This window comes from Eulemur rufifrons, chromosome 16, assembly GCF_041146395.1.
Source record: "Eulemur rufifrons isolate Redbay chromosome 16, OSU_ERuf_1, whole genome shotgun sequence".
In the NCBI taxonomy this organism is placed as follows: Eukaryota; Metazoa; Chordata; class Mammalia; order Primates; family Lemuridae; genus Eulemur; species Eulemur rufifrons.
Window position 1 is genome coordinate 42019903 of NC_090998.1, and position 23528 is coordinate 42043430.

A 23528-nucleotide genomic window follows, 5' to 3' on the forward strand; every position below is an offset into this window, starting at 1 on the left:
TCTGACCAGCGGAAACCCTGTCCCACTTTTCCAAGACAGGTACCCCACCCCGCTCCCAGAATAAACCCTGAGCAGAACTGACGCAGACCCAGCAGTGTGCTCCCTCCCCCACTGCAGTATTCTCCAAGCCAGATCTCCCACTTGAGACACAGGTTCTTTCCTCCTCCTTCTCCTCCCACTGGTGGCAGCACATTAGGAGGCACAGAGGGAAAATAACCACTCAGCATCCTCCCCCACAAGGCAGGGACGAGTCCCCTCCTTCCCTCTCCCCTCCACGAGGGTCTAGGAGCCAGAGGTCTGGACCCTCTTTGCTCCAGTCACACTCATGATAAGAACACACTTTATGACAACAGTTATACATATCATATAAATATATTCATCCAAACTACAGAGAGAAGGGAGAGTATCGGGGCGAAGTTCTTATTGCTGTGGGGGCACCTGGAGAGGGAGGAGAGGCGGGGAAATGAGGACCCCTGGAACCACTTGTTCCCCCATCCCTCACAGAAGGCACAAATACATTATTTCTTTCCATGTGAGGGGGCTGGGGGTGCAGGCAGGGCAGGGAAGGCTGGAAGGGGCAGGAGACAGAGTACAGGAATCCTCAAAAATACAAAAGAAACCTCCAAACTTAATATCTAAGGCTACGGGAAAAAGCTGGAGTGGGGTGTGGAAGGCAACAGGGGAACAGAAGGAGAAACCAATGAAACTGTGAACCGAAAGACCGAAGAGGCCGTGACGTCCATGCTGCTGCCTCTATGCAGGCCCCAGAGAAAACGCAGGTAAACAAACATAAACCCCAAATAAGCGAGGGTGGGGTGCCCCAGGAATTGGCTTTGGGGCATCAGAGAGGGGAGTGTGTGTGAGTGTGTTTGTGTGTGCAGTGGCTGTGTGAGTAGCAGAAGCAACCAGGGCCAGGAGTGGGTGATTTTGTTTCCACAGGGGAAGGCCTCCTCCATCCTGGTTCTTCCAGAACCGCTTTGAGGGGGTAAATTCAGCCACTCCTTCTGGAAGGGCTCCTGCCTGAGACAAAAAAGCCAGGTAGGAGAGGATAAAGTGAGAAAGCTTGGGATGAAAACAGGGCACATAGAAGCGGTTCTTAGAGAACAGAATATCATGGAGCCCAGTGTGATGGGAAACCGGCACAAGACCTAAGTGCATGTTTGTGTATGAGTGTATGAGAGAGAGTGTGTGTGTGTGTGTGTGTGTGTCTGTGCAGGTACTAGGGAGGGGTGAGATCACTCAAAGGTGAAGGGGTCCTGGGTGCTGAAAAAGAAGTGTCCATCCATGTGGTCCTCCAGGGCATCCTTGTCACTCTCAGCAGGGAAGCGCTCCTTACAGATAGGACACTCCTTCCATTGGGGGGTGGCAGGGTCCCCAGTGCTGGCCTCTGACAGTGGACCCACTGTAAAGCCACTAAGGAGAGACAGAGGGGAGAAAGAGAGAGTCAGTGTGCTCTGTTGCCTTCTTGACTTGTAGACCTCAGGGAGTGGGACCCATGCACCTGGGTTCCCAGATTATCCTGTTCCCAGTGCTGCATCCTGGTGGTTCTCTCTCCCAGTTTCTCCTGCAGCATCTTTCTCCCCATAATATGGAAGCCTTAGTTTTCTAGTTCCCCATTTCCTCTTTTCTTTAGTCCCTGCTGGTCTCTGCAATGCAGAGCCCATCCCCCAACCTACTGCTCTCCTCCCTCCATCTCCGTCTGCTGCCTAATGAGGCTGAAAATGAGTCTGACATCGTCCTTCATCTTCCTGCTCCAGCCGAGAAGGATGACAGCATCACCCTCTCCCTGCCCTGACTCCATCCCACATCCAGGCAAAGCTGGGGACTAAATGATGAAATCTCTCTTCCCTGTGCCTGTTCTCTTGACCCAGAGAAGAAAAAGGAAGGCAGAAGGGGGCAATCTGATACCTGAATCCCCCACCTCTGTAGGTTCCCCTTCCCAAAGGGTCCCCCGGGAAGTCAGGGAAGAAGAAAAGCATCTCAGGTGTAGCTAGATGGATGCTGGGTCCCAGTCTTCTCTCTGCTCCCATCCCTGGGGGCCGTGGTCATCTCCCTTCCTTCCCCAAAGAACCTAGGTACCTACCTGGTGGTTGGGGAAGGGGTAGGGGCAGGAGAGAAGGGATGCAGGGCAATTTGGGCTCCACGGAAGATGATGCTAGAACAACACAGAAGCCAGTTAAAGGCAGGACCTCTGAGTGTACTGATAAGACAGGGGAAGGGATTACCTGAAGGCACGTGGGATTTTGAGCAGTGGGTAATTTTCTGTGTCAACCACACCTGTATCTCCTTTTCTTGGCTAAGGTCATGAAGGGGGAGGCTGGGAGCAGGGCATGGTGACTTTCACATGGATGCCCTTTTCTCCCAACTCCCTCCTGTCCCCCTGGCTGCACTCACCTGGCCATGTCATAGAAGGCACTGCCCAGTTCAGGAAGCAGCAGGTTGGCCTCCTCACCCCCACTCTGCACAGCTGCCATCAGGACTGACTTCTCATCTTCAGCCTCCTGGGCACCAAAAAGACAGAGTTGGGTTTGGGGATGGTGTCCCAAAATGGGGAAGCAGCACACTGGGACAGGTAAAGGAAGAGCAGCCAAGGCTGGGACAGTGACCAGAGGGGCTGCAGGAAGAGTGCAGCAGGAGAGGCATTTCAATGGGGGCTGGTGGATAGGAAGAGAATGAATGTGGGGGAGAAGCAGTGAGGCTATTGGGCAGGATTAGGTTTTGGGGTGGTATCTGTTGGTGGCCTTGAAGAGAGGCTGGGCCTGCCTCCTGTCTTAGTATGGCTGAGACTTTCTACTCTAGAGGCTGGGACACTTGGGTTTGGCTTTACCTCTCCTTACTGCTTCTGCTCACCGAGTCAGAGCTACTGTCCTCAGCGGGCCCTGAGAGATGGGGGGCAATGGGAGCCGGCTGGCTGATGACAACAACAGCAGAAACCTCTCGGGGCCCAGCAGGAGAGGAGCTTGTGTCTCCATGCTCACACAGGCCATAGGGTGGGAGCCTCATGTCTTCTGGGGACTCATCCTCAGAGTCTGTCAGAGCTGCGGGGCAGCCTGTAGGAGAGGAAGCAGGCAAAGAAAGAAGGATGCATTGTTAGAGGGTTGGATCCGCTCTGTCTCCTCTGGATGAGAAATATAGTTAACATAAACAGGGGCCAGAGACTGGGAAGGAAAAGGCAAAACACATAAAAGGCAGAGGTAGCTCCCAGAAGGGTCACATGGAGCTTTCCTCAACAGGGGGAGGTGGAGTGAGGAAGAGATGTCACAAGATCGGGGGTGTACAGACTCAGCCCTGCAGTGGCCTCCTCATCCTCTGTGGCAGCGTCCTCATTCCACTTCTCATCTGCCACCTTCTCCAGGCGGGCCTCCAGCTTTCTCATGTACTCTAGCAGTTCCTGGAATTGGGGAGGAAAGAGGCAGGTGGTGGAGGCTGGGAATATGCCAACCTTACTGGCCTACAGAGCCTTTCCTTGTATCCGAGATGAACTCTTAACTCCCCAGGATTAGATGCCTTCATGGAAGGGTATGGCAACTTCACGTAGACCCAGCAGCCCGACTTCGTCCGTTACATCCCTCCTTCTCCTAGCGATCCTCCCATGTCCTGCCAAGGAGCCACAGTCCCATTTTTAGCATCTGGGCCCTCTTAGAGATACCAGTTTCTAAATCAAGACATGACAAGAAGATACAAAATTTCTGGCCTTTAAGTCCTCAACTGTGGCATCCACAGGGCCTAAGTTACGGGGTTCTCACCTGCTTCTCCTCCTGTAGCTGCTCCTTTTCCTTCTGGAGCACACGCAGGGCTGACCGCAGCTCCGTCAGCTCCCGCTTACTCTCTGACAACTGCACCTGAGGGAAAAGGGCCACGAAGAATCTGAAGCCTAGAATCTACCTCCAAGAAGCTGGGCTCTGGGACCTGGACCAACAACCTAGAACCAGGTCGCCCCCTGCCTCTGCTTCTCTCCTCCTCCTCCAACACACACAGGGGAGTCCCCATCAAGGTTCCTCCAGCAGTCCCTTGTCTTGGCCACAGAGACACAGTCATCTGAGTCCTAGTCTTTGCCTCTCAAGTGTAGACATGGATGACTGCCTCTGCGCTAGGCTGCAGAGGCCTTGGTCATACCAGGGGGCACTTTATAATTATCCTAAGTCACCCCTACTAGGCCAAGATGTGTGCCCTGACAGCAGAAAGGTACATTGCACATTTCAAACCAACGAGGGCTTGGAAGTGTGCAAGTGAGAGGCTGCCCAACATAGAATTGGGCATCTAACACTTCCGAGACCACATGCAAGACAGAGATAAGGGGCACTGATGCCTCAGGAGGCTGCAGGACAGGAACCATGGTGGCTGGAAGCCTCACCAGGCTAGAATCCTTTTCCCGGGCCAGTTCAGTCTTGAACACTTGATTCTGGGTCCTCTCCTCCTGAACTGCCTTCTCTAGTCGAAGTATCTCTGCACTCAGCTTCAGGATCTTGTCCTTCTCTGCCTGGGAGAAAGCCAAAAAGGAAAATGGGAAGGGGAAGGGGAAGGAAAAGGGATGCCACCAGCAACAGCACCACACCTCATTGTGTTCTTCCTTTATGTGTTCTTCCTGCAGTCCCCAAGCCCTGGGCTGAGGACCGGACCGGTACTGGTCTGTGGTCTGCTAGGGACTGGCCCACAGAATTCCACTCCCCTGACACCCTGTCTGTGGAAAAATTGTCTTCTATGAAACTTAGAAAGGCGGGGTGCACACAGCAGGAGGTGAGCAGCCGGTGAGAGAAGCTTCATCTGTATTTACAGCAGCTCCCCATTGCTTGCATCACCGCCTGTGTTCTGCCTCCCTGCCCCCACCCAACCCCCACCAAAAATTGTCTTCCATGAAACCGGATCCTGGTGCCAAACAGGTTGGGGACTGCTGCTTTATTTGACTGAATTGTTTTTGGAGCAATTTCCCCTTTTTGCCTTCCTCATTTCCTATACCCCCTGAAAAAAGGACAAGACATGACAGCAAGGTGTTGTGCTGGTCAGGAATGGGCACTTATGGCAGGGCCGGGAGCCTAGGACAGAAAGTTTCTCTACCTAGTATAGTAACCAAGAAAGGGGTGCTATGGTGATCAGGATTAGGACACCTGGCTAGGGAGGGTCATGCCTGGAAAGTAAAATGTACCTTCCTTAAAGCCCCTCTCCACTCCTGAGTCGTCTAAGGTTTTCAATCCCTCTTCTCTCCTCCCAGAGGGTCTGACCACATGTGGGAGTCCCCACAGAGGTGGCAGTGGTGGCCATCAGACCCCCAGGTCCCCTTATCCCTCTACCTCCACACTCTGCAGCAGCCCTGCCCGCTCCTTGCTCCACTGGCTTTTTTCCTCCTTCAAGTGTAAACTGAGCTCGGCCAGCCTGCCGTTGACTTCAGCCACTTCCAGGCGGCTGCGATGTAGCTCAGCTATGGTGCGGTCTCTGGCTGCTGCTGCGCTGGCCAATTCCTCCCCAAGAAGGGTGGCCTTCTGCTGGCTTGAGGCTGCAAGCTCTTGGGACCCTCGAAGCTGCTCCTTTAGGGGCTCCAGCTCAGCCTCAGGAGAAAGGAGGAGATGGAGATCAGAGTTCCCAGTGAATCATTTGTCAACCAGGGGTAACCAAGCTCCCTCCTCTCGCCTCTGCATTAGGACTGAGGATTACGTTGTCTATTCTTTTTTTTTTTTTGAGACAGAGTCTCACTCTGTTGCCCGGGCTAGAGTGAGTGCCGTGGCATCAGTCTAGCTCACAGCAACCTCAAACTCCTGGGCTTCAGTGATCCTACTGCCTCAGCCTCCCGAGTAGCTGGGACTACAGGTATGTGCCACCATGCCCGGCTAATTTTTTGTATATGTATATTTTAGTTGTCCATATAATTTCTATTTTTAGTAGAGACGGGGTCTCACTCTTGCTCAGGCTGGTCTCGAACTCCTGACCTCGAGCGATCCACCCGCCTCGGCCTCCCAGAGTGCTAGGATTACAGGCGTGAGCCACCACGCCCGGCCAACGTTGTCTATCCTTTAGCCATATCTTTTCCCCTTCTCTCTGGCCACCCCGACTTTTCTGCAACTAGCCCTTTAACTTTTCACTGCTTTCTGTTGTTTGGGGGCCTTCACTCACCACCCGCTGCTGGGCCTGGCTTAGGGTATCCTTCATCTGGGCCATTTTGTCCTTTAGTCGCTGGACCTGAACACCCTGCTCCTCTTGACGGCCCTTGGCCTCCTGCAGCTCCAAATTTAAGCGATGGTTCTCCTGTTGTGCCATTTGGAGCTCAGCCTGATGGAAGTGGAAAGCAGGTAAAGAAAGGGGTATATATGTTGGGGTAGCCAGGGAGGTGAACTGTTGTGATGAGGGAGGTCGAGGTTCAGATTTAACACACACTCAAGCGTTCAGCTCTTGCCAGCCATTCTTGCGTTCTCAGCTCAAAGGGATTCAATCCTTAACATCCAGTCTCTAGCTCCTGAAATGAGGTATCCAGCATCACAGCCTGGGGTCTTACATGTAGGTATCCCATGTCCCGTTTCTGCTTCTCCACTCTTCCTCTTAAAACAAAACTCAGTCTGGATGTCTCATAGGCCCCTCAAACTCAGCATAGTCTACCTCCCACCCTACCCCAGTCCTTCCTACTTTTATTCCTGTCCATGGTACTACCTCCCTCCCAAGTCACCCAGGCTGGAACCCTTGGTGCCATGCTTGGCTCTGTCTTCTCCCTAGCGGCCCACAGAAAAGCCTATTGTTTCTCCATCTTCCATCCTGGTAACACTGTCTTCTCTTTTCTTTTGTTGCCACAACCACATTAGCTCAGGCTCTGGTCATTTCTTGGTTGGACTACTGAATAATCTCATAACTAGCTCATTTACCACAGGGCAATCAGATTAATCTTCTTTAAGTACAGTTCTGATTCTTTAAGTACAGTTCTTTAAGTACATGTCACCCCTACTTGAAAACCATCAAAGCTTCTTGCTGCTTACAGATGATGACTAAACTCAAGATCCTCCACAGTCTGAGCAAGGCCTTATCTCAAACTCTTCACCCGCACGTCCAGCTGCCCTCAATGTTCTGTCCTCTCAGCCTTTGCTCCTGTCTTTTTCTGTTCCTAGGATAGCCTCCCTCTCATCTGTATGCTCAAATTCTACCTATTCTCACTGCTGAGCAAAGGGTTTTTAGACCATCTTCCACACAAACCCAGGGTTCTGAGGAAGTGATATCCTGAAAATATTTGATCTGAACTTCTTCTAAATTATTAAAAATTATGTTTAAAAATGCACAAACTCACAAGTTAACACATTGGAGATCACTAATCCATAGACATGTGCTTCCAGGTTAATTCATTTTTGTGCAAACCTCAGAATAAAGTTTCTATTGAATTAAAGAATAAACTGAGATTGCAAGGTGGACACTTTAAAAACTGTTATCATTTGCACCTACTTGTGACTCAGGTGTTCTCAATATTGTACAACAAAAATAAAATACAGAAGTGCATTCGTTGTTGAGGCAAACAGAACAGTCATCCATAACCTCTAATTTCAAAGTTTGGTTTCCATCAGAATTACTTAATTGCTTTCATTACCTTATAAGTAAATGTTATACATTTGAATCTATAAAAATACATTTATAGCAATAAAATATTGTTTATCTTTATTCAGTGAGGTTCCACATAAGATGAAAACTTCATTGGTGGGCAGGGAGGAAAGGGTTCTCTTTCTAAAAAGGTTTGAAAGTACGAGGCTAGTCAAGCCCCGTTTTAAAGAGACTTTTCTAATGTCTAACAAGATGTGCTTTCACTCACCTCTCTAAAGCTCCATGATAATTTATTAGATTTGTCTTGTGATACTTCTTATATTCCACGTTGACTAATCCCGATCTAGGTACATGCCTTATGTTCCCTAGCAGAGTGCACACAACGTATTCTTCACATTTTTATTCCCTTTGGTGTCCAGCACTCAGAAGGACTCAATCAATACTGGCTTAACAATGGAGAAAGTAAACGAACCCTGAGCTCCTTACCTCACTTTGCTCCCTGTCCGCTTGCACTTCCTTCAGTTGCCCAAGGACTTTCTCTTGTTCCCGAGTCAGGGCCTTCACTGTGTCTCTAACCCTGTGAGTGGGGGGGGTGACATGTCAGATAATCTGGTCACCTAGAGAAAGAATGAAGGACTCAGACCTCTGTCTTGTGCTCTTCTACTGGTGCTCCTCCAGGCCCAGACCTCCACTTCACTCTGGCATGCTCAAATCCCCAACCAAATGACCTAGGTCTAAGCGCCAGGAACCCAAGATTCTGGGGCACAATCTAGAAATAAATAGTTTTTCTTATCTTTTTATGTAATATTTTAAGGAATGTGCTGCTGATGGCTCCTGGTTGTTTTCACCCAATCTAGAGACTTGAATCCAGTCTTTTCCACACACGGGGCAGTCATGAGTAATTACAAACTTTTGATCCAGGTCAAAAGTTGGCAGACTTTTTCTGTAAAGGGCCCGAAAGCAAGTATTTTAGGCTTTGCAGGCCATGCAGGTTCCTTGGCAACTACTCAACTCTGTCACGGTGGTGGGGAAGCAGCCATGGACAGTATATGAATGAATGAGCATGGTGTTCCAAGAAAACTTTACTGATGAACACTGAGATGTGAATTTCATACAGTTTTCACCTGTCACAAAATATTCTTCTTTTAATTTGTTCTCCAACCATTAAAACCATTCTTACCTGTCAGCTGTACAAAAACAGGTGGCAGGCTAGATTTGCCCCATGGGCCATAGTTTGCTGACCCCTGGTCTAGACAATACCCAATATATTCCAGATGTTCAATCTGATCCCTGCTTTTCTGCTCCATGACTTAGAACAGAGACATCTAATATCTTCCTAGGGAAAGACTAACATATCTTGAAGAAGCCTCTCATATCAACTCACTTTTTACTCTGGGCCTTCCACAGAATGCCTCTTGCCTTTAAAGAGGTTTTTTTTTTTTTTTTTTTTTTTTTTAACAATATCAAATCTACCAGTAGTGAATGAAACTTAACTATATCATTTGCTGAGTGAAAGAACTAGAATGTTTAACCTGATAAAAATTTGAAGGATAGACATGGGAGACGGTGGTCAATATTTAAGCTATTTGGTAGAAATAACAGTTTTCTGGAAGAAGAAAGAAATTTATTCTGTGTGCCTCCAGAGGTTTAAATCCGACCTACTGGTAAGTTATACGAGGGCAGAGTTTTAGCTCAACACAAGAGATACAAAAGTGACAGCTGTCTAATATTGAAAGAGGCTGCCTCCTGAGGGGGTCTTCTCTTACATATCCACTTATATACCTCCCAATGCTAAGATTCTATGATTTATGGCCTTTTTCAAGGGAGACATTCCATGACATTCCTGGATCACCAGTTCTAACATATCTTAATAGTAATACCAGAGTCTAATCTTGTATTTCCTGGGGTAAAATTTGAAATCCATCCTCTCTTATCTTGTGCTGACTGTCATTCTCTTCTTCCAAATCCTGTCGTCCTAGCTCTTGCTTAGCTATCACCACAATATGTGGTATAATAACTATGATTATCTCTGAAGGTGAGGAATACAGAATAGTGTTAGGAAAGATGGAAAACAGCTAGGCAGAAAAAGATGTCCCCAGTAATTGGAATACCCGAGTAGGTTGAAAAGGGAAGGAGAAACCATGTGAGACGGAGAGCAGGTTTGCCTTCCCAAAACAGGAGGCTGGAGTTCAGGCGTCACGGGAAGTGAGGGGAAGTAATGGGAGTAAGGAAGGTCCCCTCACCTGTCCAGCTCCACCTCCTTTGTCAGCACTTTCTCACTGATGGTCTGGATGTCATCCTCCAGCTCCAGGATGCGTGCCACGTGGTCTCCCTGTTGCCGGCTCAGGATGTCTCTCTCTTCTGTGAGCTCCCCATGGGCCCGGGAAATCCCCTGGAATTAAGGGTCCCCCAGAAGAAGAGGGAGGTTGACACTTATCTCTCAAATGGTAGAACAAAGGCTTAGGAGGAGCACGCCAGAGTTTGACTTCTCCTACCCTCCTTTCCCATCACCTTCCTTGCAAAAGAAACTCTAAGGGAACATTCCCTTTCCTGAGAAGATGGCCACCCCCACCTTACCCCAGCATTCCTGTGTTTAAAGAACTGAATCTTATTACAAGTTTGGGACATGACTCTTATCATAATAAGTTTAATCCCACTTGTTCCCCTTAAACCTATTTCCTTGATGCCAGAACTATCTTAAAGGTCCACTAACATCTCTCCTTCACTCTTTTCACTGGGTTCAGATTTTAGAACTGGCTGAACAGCCAGGCCCTGTCCCCTACCTGGCCCAACTCCCACCTTGTACTGCTCCATCAGCTCTGCATGCTCCTGCCTGGCGGTTGCCAGAGCCCTCTCGAGCTCCTGTACTCGGCTCCTCAGCTCTGTCACCTGCCCCTCCAGCTGTAGCTTCAGCTGCATCAGGTCATTCCGTTCTTGCTGGCTCTCATCCAGCTGGTTCTACAGGGGGCAGGAGGAGAAGGGGGTTGTGCTCGTGAAGCACCCATTCTAAGGTTCCATCCCCATCACTCTCCAGATGCATTCTGGGGTTGGGAGGTGACATCAGTACGGGCTATAAAAAGGTGAGTTAAGCAGAGGCATGGTGTACCACTGAATCCTGCCCACCAGTCAGACATATCAGCTCGAGGCACTCTTAACTGATCCATCCCTCTTACCCTTCCTTGCTCCGTAACTGCAGGACTCTCGTCTGGCACAAATCTTTCTTGATGAACACAGACAAAAGAGATGGTTCCCCTAATTTTACCCTATCTGTTCTGGAGTTGGATAGACTTGGGTTTGAATCTCCATTACAATGTTTACTAGTTATGTGACTTTTTTCCAAAAGACAGGGTCTTGCTATGTTGCCCAGGAAGAAGTGCAGTGGCTATTCACAGGCACGATCATGGCTCACTGTAGCCTTGAACTCCTGGCCTCAAAAGAGCCTCCCACCTCAGCCTCCTAAGTAGCTGGCATAGGTGTCTGCCACCGTGCTTGTGTAGCTATGTGACTTTGAACAAGTTATTTAACTTCTCTGAGTCTCTGTGTCCTCATCTGTAAAATGATCCCTTAGTCTGGGTTGTTGTAAGGTTTAAAAGAGAATCATGAATGTGAAAACAGAACACAGAATAGAAGGTCACACATCTCTTACTTCTGTGAGATAGAAACATCTTCCATTCTGGTGTTGACTCTGTGTATTTATTAGACTTGGAGTTCTAGAGGGCAGGGGTTTGTCTAAATCACAGAAAAGCTACTCATTCTCACCTTCTGAGCCTTCGTCAGGCCTTTCATTGTCTGGGGGATGTACTTCTCTACCTGGCCCTATCTTTGCTTTCCTTCTGGAAGTCTTCCCTGCTAATATCTGCCTCCATTCCCTAATTCTTCTCTATTTGGCCCAATAGAAATACAATATAAGCCACATATAGAATTTAAAATTTTCTAGCAGCCCCTTAAAAAAAGTAATAAGTAACATGTGAAATTAATTTTAATAATATTTAATCTAACCCAGTCTATCCAGTTCAAAATGTAATCCATATAAAACCTATTGAGATCTTTTACAATCTTTTTAAAATACCATGTCTTCAAAATCTGATGTGTATTTCACCCACACGGTACATCCCAATTTGGATTAGGCACATTAGAAGTGCTCAAGAGCCACAGTGGTTAAGCGCCTCTCGTACTGGACAGCGCAGGTCTCGGCCCCTGCCTATCTGCTCTCACTCCTCCCTTGTCCTAGAAGCAGGTCTTATCCCCTGCTTCCTGAATGTTTCCTGCAATAGCCTCCCTCCACCATCTGGATCTTCCTGTAGGGGTCGGGGCAGGATATAGCACTCGGAGAAGGCAGGCTGGAAAAGTTCTTATGAAATCCTGAGTTACACAAGCCTGTGGGTGGCTTGCTTTCCTGCTGTACATGTTCCTGTCTGTGTTAGACTGAGACTTTGTATAATTTCCAATACAAGGAGGCAGGACTTTGTATAACTTTCAGGAGGTCTTCAGTTGAGGCTACAGATGAGGGGAAGGTGAAGTGGGAAGAGGCCCCTTGCAATGCTGTCCTCCCACTTCCTTGCCTGGAGCAACTCTGCTGCTCTTTTCTCACCTGCAGCACAGTTGCCTTGGGCACAACCAGGAGGATGTCAGAGCCGCCATCTGCTTCCTCCAGGGTCACCAGTTCATCCATGGGCCTTGGCTCTCGGAACTGAAAAGGGGGGCTCTGCCCACACACGCGGCCCTGGCGATTCACATATCGGAACTGGTAGAGCTGGGCTCCTGGTTTGGGCAGGTAGCTGGCTGTGGGAAAAATGGACCCAGGACCCCGGTATGATCCCAGCTTAGCAGGTCCCCCTTTCCATTAGTGCACCACATTATTCACTGTCCTTGGCTCAGCCCCTGGCTCCATTTTCTCTCCTGTCTACCTCCCACATACTATTTCTGTTCCCTGGGATACTCTTCTCCCTCCTTTCTGCCTAGCCCTCTCCTTCCTCTTTTTCCCAAACTCACCCCCCCATCATAATCATAATAATGCTAGTTACCATTTACTGAATGCCTACCATGTACTACTGTGCTAACAGCTTCACCCGAATCATTTTATTTTTTTATTTTATTTTATTTATTTATTTATTTTTTTGAGACAGAGTCTCACTCTGTTGCCCAGGCTAGAGTGAGTGCCGTGGCGTCAGCCTAGCTCACAGCAACCTCAAACTCCTGAGCTCAAGGGATCCTCCTGCCTCAGCCTCCCAAGTAGCTGGGACTACAGGCATGTGCCACCATGCCCGGCTAATTTTTTCTACATATATTTTTAGCTGTCCATATAATTTCTTTCTATTTTTAGTAGAGATGGGGTCTTGCTCTTGCTCAGGCTGGTCTCGAACTCCTGAGCTCAAATGATCCGCCCACTTCGGTCTCCCAGAGTGCTAGGATTACAGGCGTGAGCCACTGCGCCCGGCCACCCGAATCATTTTAAATCCTCTTAGTGTCCCTCTAAGCCCTTTACTGTTAAGATAACAGACACAGGGAGGTTATGTGATTTGCCCAAGGCCAATCAGCTTGTCAGTATTAGAGTTGAGACTTGAACCCAGGTCTTTCAGAATCTTATGACCATCCTCTTCTCAACACATAATGTTATTTTCCCTCTTCCCTACCCCCTAGTTCCATAAGAGGAGTTCCTCCTCCTTTGGTTAGGATGTGGGACTGGATGCCCTCTAACGTTCCTTCTAAGTCCCTGATTCTGTAATAATCCCATGAGTCTACATCTGCTGAGCCCTGTTGCATATATTCTTGTATATTTATTTGCATTTATATTTCCTTGTCCTCTGTGCCTCACTTTCATGTTTCTGAGCCCAATACCTTCTTCCAAATCTCTACTCCCTTGGCTTTTCCCTCCCCATTTTCCATCTTCCCTTGTACCTTGGAACTGGACACTGGTGTGGATGGGGGAACCATCAGTTGTACTTTCAGGCACTGAAGACCACACAAAAGTGTGGTAATCCCGAACACAGGCGGCCTCCACCTGAGAAAGCCCAAGGCAGGAGAGGGGAATGGTGACAGAACTACCATTTATGGATGGTGGAAAGGGCTGAGGGATTGAATGAGGGCGTCAGGATGGAGCTACAGTGGCAACGATGGCAAGAGACAGGGAAAGGGGAGGGACACTAATGTGTCAGGAGTAAGCAAGGCTAAGATAGGGAGAAGATGAGCTTTGCCTATACAGGTGGCCTCTGTCGTGTGTGACATCTTTCTCCCTTTTTCTTTAACAACCTGAGGTTGAGAATCTAAGAAACTAATCATTCCCCTTAGTCCAACCAAACCATGGCCCATAAACCTAAGCCAAAAATGGTTCCAGGAATACCTTGAAGATGCCAATCCAGTCACTGGCACTGGGCATGGTGCCTGGGGGAAGGGTGTAGTGACATTCCACCTTGGTGTTGGGGATGTAGGTCCGGGCTACATTCAGAAAGTTGACTCCACCCCGGGATGGCGCCCGGCTTAATGATGACTCTTCCATCCTGCTCTTGAGATATCTGCCCTCCTATGAAAAAAAGGGTTGATATGCTAAAGCCTCCTCACTCCACCCTCCTTCCCCTTACATTCTACCTCCACCCACTCACAGCCCCTGCACTATGCCTGGAGATGAAGGCATACCTGGTTTCCATTCCCCGAGGGTTTTGGGACCTTTTAGAGGTATCACTCTTACTCTCTAGGACATAGGTCTGGTCTTCCAAGTCAGTCCCCACCCTGTCTCACACTGTACCCTCTCTGGATCATAGACCCTTCTTAGAGTTCAGATCTAATTTTTGCTCTCTTTTCACTGCCCCATTGACCAACCAAGTCTTAGTATCCCAGGCTCTGCCCCCTTCAGTCCCTACTTTTCACCTCTTAATCACCATGAGCATTCCAAATTCTCCAGCCTCCATTTCCCTATCCCATCTCTCATACCTTCTGGCTCTTGAATTCAAAATCCAACTGAGTTTTGGGGCCCTCTCATTAGGTCTCCTTACCTACTCCTAAGATTGTTGACTCAGCTGTACTCAAGAGTGAATTATGACCCTGAGTTATGACCTCAACTAATCCCTGAAAGGAATGGTTGAGTTTTCAGAGCTGGAATATGGCTTGAGGGGTGGGGCAGAAACAACCAACAGCCCAATCTTCAGGCTCCTGAGGTCTCAGTCCTCTCCCCTTCTCTGAGCTGTCTACCCCTGTGAATTCTAGAGAAGCAGAAAGCTTGTGCTCTCATCCAGGAGACAAAGGGAAGGGGAGGATATAAGGAAAGACAGGTTCTATTCCTCAACTTTGTTATTCCAGGAAGTCAAGAATTCTGGAGGCGGCAGCTTCAAGGGTGGAGTGAAACACAGCAGGAACGTGGTGGTGTGGGGAGATGGAATGTGGGGGCCTGGAGCCAGGAAAGCCCCACCCCTGGGCAGGGAACAGACTAGAAAGTCGGAAATGGGGGGCCCCAAGAAGGGGAAATGTATATTTAATGTTAAAACAAGGAAAAGATAGTTCAAAAAGAACCTAACATTCTTCTCTCCAGATCTTGTCTGCAGCAGGATTAGAAACCTGCTCATTTCATTCTATTATTTCCCTCCCCATTTTCTCTCTGCTCCCCTTGGCCTCAATTCTAAGTGTCTCAAGCTTCCCATTTGTTTGGGTTGGTAGTTGGAGACATGATATAGGATGAGGTTGAGAGGAAGGGGTGTTCCAAGTTAGCTGGGGAGAGTTAATTGGAAAATATGAGATAAAAATCAAGAGAACTCCTCAGCCCAGGGCTGTGAGATGGCACTCTTATTCATCTCTCCTCTCCAGCCCACTACTCTGCTTCCTGTGACAGCAGCAGCTGATGTGTCTAATCAGCCATCACCACTAGTCATGGGCACGTCCCCAAACATCACAAATCCACATCAGGCTTAAGTCAGAGGGACAGGACCTTTAAAAGAAAACAGAAACTCAATGGAGAAAGAAAGGTAGGCCAGCATTACAAAAAGTGGCAACTTCTCCCTCCAAAATAGAGATTGAAGACAAGACATTTCTTTGGATTTTCAAGTCTCTGAAAAATTCCTAGTTAAAAGTAGTCCATGTTTTCTCCAAATACAGTTCTTCCAGCCTTCTAAGGGGATGTGGGTGTGTATGAATTGTCCCCAAAGATCTACACCTAGAGAACCCTCAAATAAATACTCCCCACAAAGAAAATCCGTAACAGCTGTAAACATTCTCCATGCCTGAAAGTTCTGGGCACCGAAGGTGTAGGTGTGTAGACAGATTCAGACGTTCACATGGGGGAGAGGGTGTCCCACCCCCTACTCTGGAGTGCTCTAGAGTTCCTTGACATTCTGCAACTTGGAAAGTACCCTCGGCCCCCAGGGATTCAGCGTAGTGAAGGCCTTTGGATTTGGGCGGGGGATAGAGGGAAGGTTTGTGGTGGCCAAGTCTTGCCTGAGAGACAATAAGCAAAGATCTCAGCTCCTTCAAACTCCCCTAAGCGTATCAAGCTTTATAAAGAAGGGCCGAGAAGAAGGCGAGGACAATGAGGGGGCATCCGCCTGTTCAGGGCCCCCTTGAAACCAAGAACTCCCAAAACAGTGGGGCTGGCTTCTCCAGTACAGAAAGTGTTAAAACCCAAACGCTCCGGTATCCCCCTTCTACAGTTCCCTTAGATCATCCTTTCACAGACTGGAAAGTGGGGTGACCCCTCCCGCATAAGAGCGCCCCCGAATTAGGCCAAGTTTCTTACCCACAGACGGATCAGCTGTTCCCCTCACCTTTCACCAACAACAAAAACAGCACTCCGACTGCTGAGGGGAGGGAGATGAGTGGCAGCGAGGGCCTCTGGGACTTGTGGTTTTTTCGCGCGCTTTGCTGCCGCGCCTGGTGGGTTCTGGGACTACGCATCCCAGGAGGCCGCGCGCAGGGGGGCGTGGAAACGAGGGCGCTCGTGGCGGCGGCCTCTCCGCGGCATCCTGGGACGCGTAGTTCTCGCCTCCGTGACAGCAAACGAGGGTGTGGCCATCAAAGGACTTCACGGCCCATGATTCCTTAGGAGGGGGCCGGCAGCATTAGTGGTGACTGCTGGTTTGTAACGTGCATTGTTGGGGGGTGGGGAGGATTTGCAGCTCTAACGCCTTCTGTATAACGATTTACCGTGGGCACAACGCTTTCTGGTTCGCCTTCTCTTTCACTTTTCCTAGCTACCTGTGAGATAGGTGTTTGTGTTATCTACACTTTACGGAGGAAGAAACAAGTCCAGGACAATTAAGGGGCTGCTCTAAACTGTCAAAGTTATAAAATGGTAGAAGTGCTCTAGAGCTGTCCCTTTCGCTACCCCACAGCTAACCACCATTTGGGGACAGGACAACTGTTTCTTCTTTGCTTCAGTGTCAGAGATAGACCTTGTAAAAACCATGTGATCTGCGACGCTGACTATTTTTTTCAACTTGAGGAATTCAGTGGCAAGGGACCTGACAACACATACGCCTGGCCTGAACTTCCCTAGAGTGGCTGCGGGGTCTAGGAAAAGGTTGCGTTGCCTGAGGTTTGTGGGAGCGGTGGAATGAAAAGAATGAAGTTGAAAAGGGAGCCTGACATAATTCAGGACTTGTCACAATTCACAAACAAGCCACTTATAGGAGCCTGTTTGCCCAAGCCTTTTAACTGGCTTAATTAGGATAACAATACATGTTGTTGCTCCGGTTTTTATTTAGGTGAGATGAAAGATGGGCACTTCTCCCACATCCCAAGTTACATTATAGACTTGGGCATCCTGTCCTCTCCCAATCCTCCACCCCTCTAATCTGAGGTGTTCAGTATTATCTCTCTCCCTGTCTCTGTATTAAGAAATTACAACCTAAGGATTGATTTTCTCTTCTTGTGTGCCTACTTTAGTTCTCTGCTGCACTAAGTTATGGAGCCTCTGCCTTTTCCTAGTTTTCTGGGAGTGTTTTGCTTTTATCACTGCATGGGGTGTCTGCCCCTGAAGGTCTGAAGATCTCTAGGCACTTAGCAGTAAGTTACTGGGCTCTATAAACATTAAGGCAATGTGCCTGTGTCATTAATCAGGATTTATGAGTTAGGGAACAAGCTTCTGGATGAGGACATGGCTCAAGATCCTGGGGTGGGTTAAGAGTGAAGTTTGTTGTTCAAAGACTGAAGTCTCAAGTGTTTTTGGTTTTGTTTTCCACCCAGAATGTGATACTAACTCCCATTGTTCTAAGGAATAGTGCTATTAATTAGCAGGGACAAATTTCACTGAGCAGTCATGTGCTCAGTGCAAGGCACAAGGTAATGTGAAACAGAGTCATATCCAACAAATATGTGTGTTAGGTACTATGTTAGGTATTTGATAAATTTTATTGAAAGAGTGAATATGAAATATAGATATTTGAAGGATGGTTTAAATTTGGATAGTTTGGCAGGATGGAGACTGGGAAGAGTTAAGCTTATTCTAGGCCAAAGCAAAGATTCAGAGGTGGGAATAGATAATGTTTATTGGAACCCAGAGAATCACATAAGAAAAGCACATCAATTTCAACTTTTTGTTCTTTTTGCCAAACTCAGATTATTGGTAATGCCTGGAGTGTTGTGTTGAGAAGGATTCTGAGGAAAGAGTGCTGGGTAATAATGTCTGCCATGTACTTTGGATGGAAAATGGCAGTTGTAGGTTGACTTATTGTTTGAAATTATTTCCTCTCTCCTTCCCTGCCCATTGCCATGTCACTTGTAGTATCTTCTATAGAAGGAATCTCATTGAATTGACCTTGGGCTTGGTCATGTTTCATGATTTGGCTGATGGGATGTGAGCAGATGTGACTCATGCCATGTTCGAGCATGTGAGTTTCCATTTCTTGTTCTTCCCTCCCACTAGAATGGGCATATTCCACATGAGGGTTGCTCCTTCTGTCTGGGTCCTGGAATGAGAAGACCAATGGAGCAGAGTGGTAGCCTACCCACAACATACATATACATGTCAGAAATAAACATATGTTGTTGTAAGACACTGAGATTTGGGGGTGGGTTGTTATTGGAGCAGAGCTAATGGCCATAGTTGGATAATGGAAAATAAAGTTTGAAAGGTAAGTTTAAGCCAGAGTGTAGAGAATTTTGAGTGCCAGGTGAGGCAGAGCCTGCTATGTGGTTGTGAGAACCTGTTTCTTTCTTTTTCTTGGACACACAGCTGGACCACATTTTCAGCTTCTCCTTTAATTGATGTGTTCCACTTCCAGGTCTGGCCCATGAAACCTCCCAAAAGAGATCCTTTATATTCTTTCCTTTCTGGCTTGATGAAGATGACCTTGAGCACAGTGATCCTGAAGGCCACATGTTAAAAACAGTGGAGTCACAGGATGGAAGGAACTTGGTTCCCTGAATTATCACTTTGTAGAGAGCTGCCTGCTAATCAGGATCATGTGTTTTGGACTTCACTTGACCAATAAATCAATTTCTATTTTGTTATACCATTAAAAAGTTGGGATTTATCTTTAGTGTTTTCCTAATTAGTACATCAAGTTAAAGGTTTGGATTTGATTGCCATCAGGAATGGGAAGTTAGTCACTGATGATTTTTCTGAACAAGGGGAATAATACTGTGAAGACAGGTGGAAGTTGCAGTTATAGGGATCAAATAATACTTCTGAGTGAGGCTGGAAGATTTGGAGACTGTTGGTTTTTTCAGAATATAGGCTAACTCCTCATTCAGGGAGGAGGATAATTGTCATGATTGTTGAAAGGCTCTCTAGAGCTGTGGAAGGAGCTGCTAAAAAGTGAATCTGATTTCCCTGGAGTTTTAAGTCTCTTTTTCTTTTGTAAAGGTCCTAATTCTGGTAGTGCCTCATTTAGCTCAGCGCTTGCCACATAATAAATGTTGAATGGAAGCTGGTCCTGAACTCTGGAATGCTTTGAGGAGCTACCACTAGCTGAATGCCTACTACATGAGAGGTGTTCTTTCACCCATTGAATCATCATGAGAACCATGCAAGGTGCTATCCAAATTTTACAGATGAAGAAACTGAGACTTTTTTTTTTTTTCTCCCCACCTGCCCTTGCTCAAGAAACTGAGACTTTAAAAGTAACTTGCCCAAGGTCACTCAGATTAATCTTATTCCTAAACGCATACTTTTTCACTATAACAACATGCTTTTTTTTTTTTTTTTGAGACAGAGTCTCACTCTGTTGCCCAGGCTAGAGTGCCGTGGCGTCAGCCTAGCTCACAGCAACCTCAAACTCCTGGGCTCAAGCGATCCTCTTGCCCCAGCCTCCCGAGTAGCTGGGACTACAGGCATGCACCACCATGCCCGGCTAATTTTTTCTATATATATTTTTAGCTGTCCATATAATTTCTTTCTATTTTTAGTAGAGATGGGGTCTCGCTCTTGCTCAGGCTGGTGTCGAACTCCTGAGCTCAAACGATCCGCCCACCTCGGCCTCCCAGAGTGCTAGGATTACAGGCGTGAGCCACCTCGCCCGGCCACAACATGCTTTCTAAGAAAACAATACCGGCTAGTATTTGCTAAGTGTCTGCCATGTGCCAGGCACTCTGCTGGGTGCTTTACAAATACACAGAAGCAGCTCTATCAGATATTGTATGCTGTTACTAATGTCTCCACACTGTGAACTCTGTGGGAAGTAGGAAAAATATTAACATAATTTTAGGAAAGAATTGAATTTTGGGGGGCTTTCCTTTAAGGCCCGTGGCCCATTTTCTTTTGTCCTCTTAGTTCTTTGGCTCCATTTACCTTGGGCTGGGTGGAAGGGTGGTTTAGAGTTCTCAGTAGTATTCAGGTCTGCAGCTCCTCCTTCACTCCATAAACCCACTCTAGTATCAAAGTGTTCAGATCACCTTAGTCTTTTATTAGCAGGGAGAAAGATGTGGCCCTGATAACTCATCCATGCATCCATCCTTTCATTCATTATTCATATTTATTAAACAGACTTTTAATAAGCATTATGGGTCAACAGCTGGAACAATAGCCAGTGAACATTTGTTGCTTTCTAGTTTTAAAGACTTTTTACATTCTTGGATTTCTTTGCTCTTCAAAACGAATACTATGAAGTGGATCATATGATTATTACATAATTTTTATCAGTGAAGAAAGCAAAGTTCAAAAATATTAAACAGCTTGACCAAAGTCACATAACTAGTGTGAGATTTAAATCAAGAATTTCAGACTTCTGAGTGCTCTCCTGTGCCCTCTGCGTCCATCACAGTCCAAATTCAACAGTGCTGCAAGCCTGGTTTCTTGCCATTTTGGCCTCATTACCTTGATTCGTGTATTAGGGTAGATACAACAGCTGCAACAGACAACCCCCAGATCTCAGGTCTTAATATGTTAAAGATTTATGTATCTCATAAGCCTAATGTGGGTACTTGTGGTCAGGTGACTCAAGAATCCAGATTTGTTCATGCTGTGGATCTGCCATCTTAAATATGTGGCTTCAGGTTGCCCAGGTGTCATCCTGCCAGCAGATGGGGAAGAGTGAGCATGTGGAGAAGGCACAGCCACGCTAAACTTTCACAGCGTGGAAGTAACACATCACTTCCACTTATATTGCATTGGTGAGAACCAGTTATACGGCCTCATCTCATTGCAAAGAGGCTGGAGATAGAATTTAGCCAAGTGCCCATTCCACTCTCTATAAACATGGGTTGAGTCAACATTCTAGAATTAGTAGGGCTGTCCTGGGAGAAAAAATACCTAAGAAGACTTTTAACTGATTCTAATTTGGTCCCACACTCATACCTCTATTTGTCTCTCATTCATTCTACCGGAATTTACAGAGCACCCACTTTGTGAACCACACATAGATAGGCAAAGATACCCTGCTAAAGAACAGATTTAACCCAGCCAACCAAATGTTGGTGGGGCCTCAGGCCACATGCTGATTGGTCATGGAAGTTGTCTGTTTCCCTCAAGATAGTGTTATTCACATAATTGTAGTTTTTCTTTATTTTTATATTCTATGGGTAAAAAGTTTGAAAATTTTTACCCTGTCATAAAATAAATAGCTGTGTGGTGGTCACGAATTAAGTAGCTGATTTCATGTACTTTGCAGTTCTATCACCTTTCTGGAAGTTTCAAAATATTTCTCTCCAGGAAACTGTGGCAGGGCATGTCCCCTGTGCTTCTCTGGCCTCCACAGTGCAATGGGAATGGAGCGAGCCGCAGAACACAATGAGGCAGCTCAGTTATCTTGCTGAGACCTGACTTCATGTGCTGGAGAGAATGGAGCAAAGTGGATAGACACAAGAGATATTTAGGGGGTACTATGGGAAAGATGAAGGAGAGGAGAGCAGGATATTTTGATTTTTGAAGTAGGCATTTTGATGCCTGTGGACATGTGACGCTAAAAAATGTCAAACTTTTATCTTTAAATAAAGCCACTTAAGTCACTTAATATATGCAACAGGCTTCCTGGTGCCACCTGGGGAGAAGAAAGAGTCATGTCTGATCCCAGGTTCCTGGCTTGGGCATCTGAGTGGATGGTAGTCCCTCCCTGAGGGGACCTTGGCCAAAGGAGCAGGTTTGGGGGTGGGCCTGGGTGGGGTTGGGATGAGGGGGAGGTTGTTCTTCTACTTCTGGACAAAGAGGGTTTGAAGTACCTCCGAGTCTCCAGAAACCCTTTCCTTCCACTGTGGAGCCCAACCTTCCTGGACACCTTTATATAGTTCCAAACTTGCTTTTCAGGGAGAAGATGGAGGATGGTTTAGAAACTCAAGTGCTGGGAAGAACAGACGAACCAATCGTAGATAAAGATCATGTGTTTGTGTGTGTGTCTGTGTGTGCATGAATTAACACCAAGAGGAGCAGGGTTGGGATTGCAAAGGCAATAGATGTTCATCTGCATTGTCCGTAACATTTGCACATTAATTAGCTCAAATAAAAATGCATGGAGACATCCCCGAGTCTCAGTCTCTCTCCTAATAGAGGAATCATTTTTTTTTTTTATTGCATCCCTACAATCTCTAGTTCCTGTTATGTAAGGTTGGGATGGTCAAAATACTTGAAAAGAAAATAAATGGTTGTCCTCCCTCTTGTTCGTGGTGACTTCCTTTTGTGCCTGGGTCAGAGGTGTGGGGGATGGAACGGCTGTTGAGGGGCCAGAGATTGGCTTAGCCTGGTCTCAGGGAGTGTCCTTATCTTTTTCTATCTAGGTCCCTCTTTTTGTCTCTTTCCACTCACAGATTGTGTGGCATTTTGGAGGGTGGAGTGCCTGGGCATCTAGCCCACCACTTCCTGCCCCAATCTGGCCCTGGGCATAAGCCACATGGTGCTGGCCATCAGCCTGGCCTCTTGCCCATCTATTACAGCCTCAGCTGCCAGGCTGGCACAGGTACCAAAAGAACTAGCCTCTGCCCTCCCCCAATTCTGTTCCTGGGGCTGAAGCGGCAGAGAGTCAGATGGAGGGAGCACACTGTGGGGTGGGGGGCCCAGGCCAATATCTCTTGATGGTGGAGTGGAGGTGTCTGAGCCTTAACGAGTACTGCTGAGGCACTAGGCTGCAGTCCATGGAGGAAGACCAGCTGCTTAGCCTGTGTATGGGCAGGGGCAGTGTCGGGAGGAGAAAGGAGTGGTTGCTATGGTGTGAAGGAAGACTCCCACGAGGTTCTAGGAGATGTTTCCTCTCCTCCCTTGTGTCTGCATCTGTGCAAAACATGCAGATTTGCGTATGTTTCACACCTGTGGCCATGTCCCCAGGTGGGAGTGTGGGCAGAGATTCCAGTACTGTGGGGAGGGGCCTTTAGCTATGTCCAGGCAGCACCAAGGTGGACCTGGAGTGAATACTGCCTCTCAGGACGTATGTCTCTGTCCCACGTGGGAGTGTCCTCTGTGAGTCTGCTGTTGGGTATGGGAGAAGTACGTGCAGGGTCTGAGGCATGGGACCTGCTATTCCCCTGGTATGGACCAGCTGTATCTGCTACATGGAGCACGCGTGTACCATATACATATATACTTCCTGGTTGTGGACGACATGCACCCTCATTTCCGATGGCAGTGTAGACCGGATGTATGCGTGGGCAGTGAGGGATGGGGGTGAATGCTCAGT

General features: G+C 47.5%; 1 protein-coding gene across 1 annotated transcript; it reads right to left on the reverse strand.

Moving 5' to 3' along the window:
- Positions 1–370: 370 nt before the first annotated feature.
- CALCOCO1 (calcium binding and coiled-coil domain 1) lies at positions 371–16282 on the reverse strand. Its single transcript, XM_069489745.1, has 15 exons — positions 16226–16282; positions 13847–14026; positions 13405–13507; positions 12098–12288; positions 10306–10464; positions 9750–9898; positions 7993–8083; positions 6106–6261; positions 5289–5543; positions 4355–4480; positions 3747–3842; positions 3283–3391; positions 2851–3050; positions 2395–2501; positions 371–1413 (listed from the first exon to the last, which is right to left on the reverse strand). The coding sequence occupies exons 2-15, from the start codon at positions 14000–14002 to the stop codon at positions 1236–1238; spliced, it is 2076 nt and encodes a 691-aa protein (XP_069345846.1). The 5' UTR covers positions 14003–14026; positions 16226–16282; the 3' UTR covers positions 371–1235.
- Between the last annotated feature and the right edge of the window lie 7246 nt (positions 16283–23528).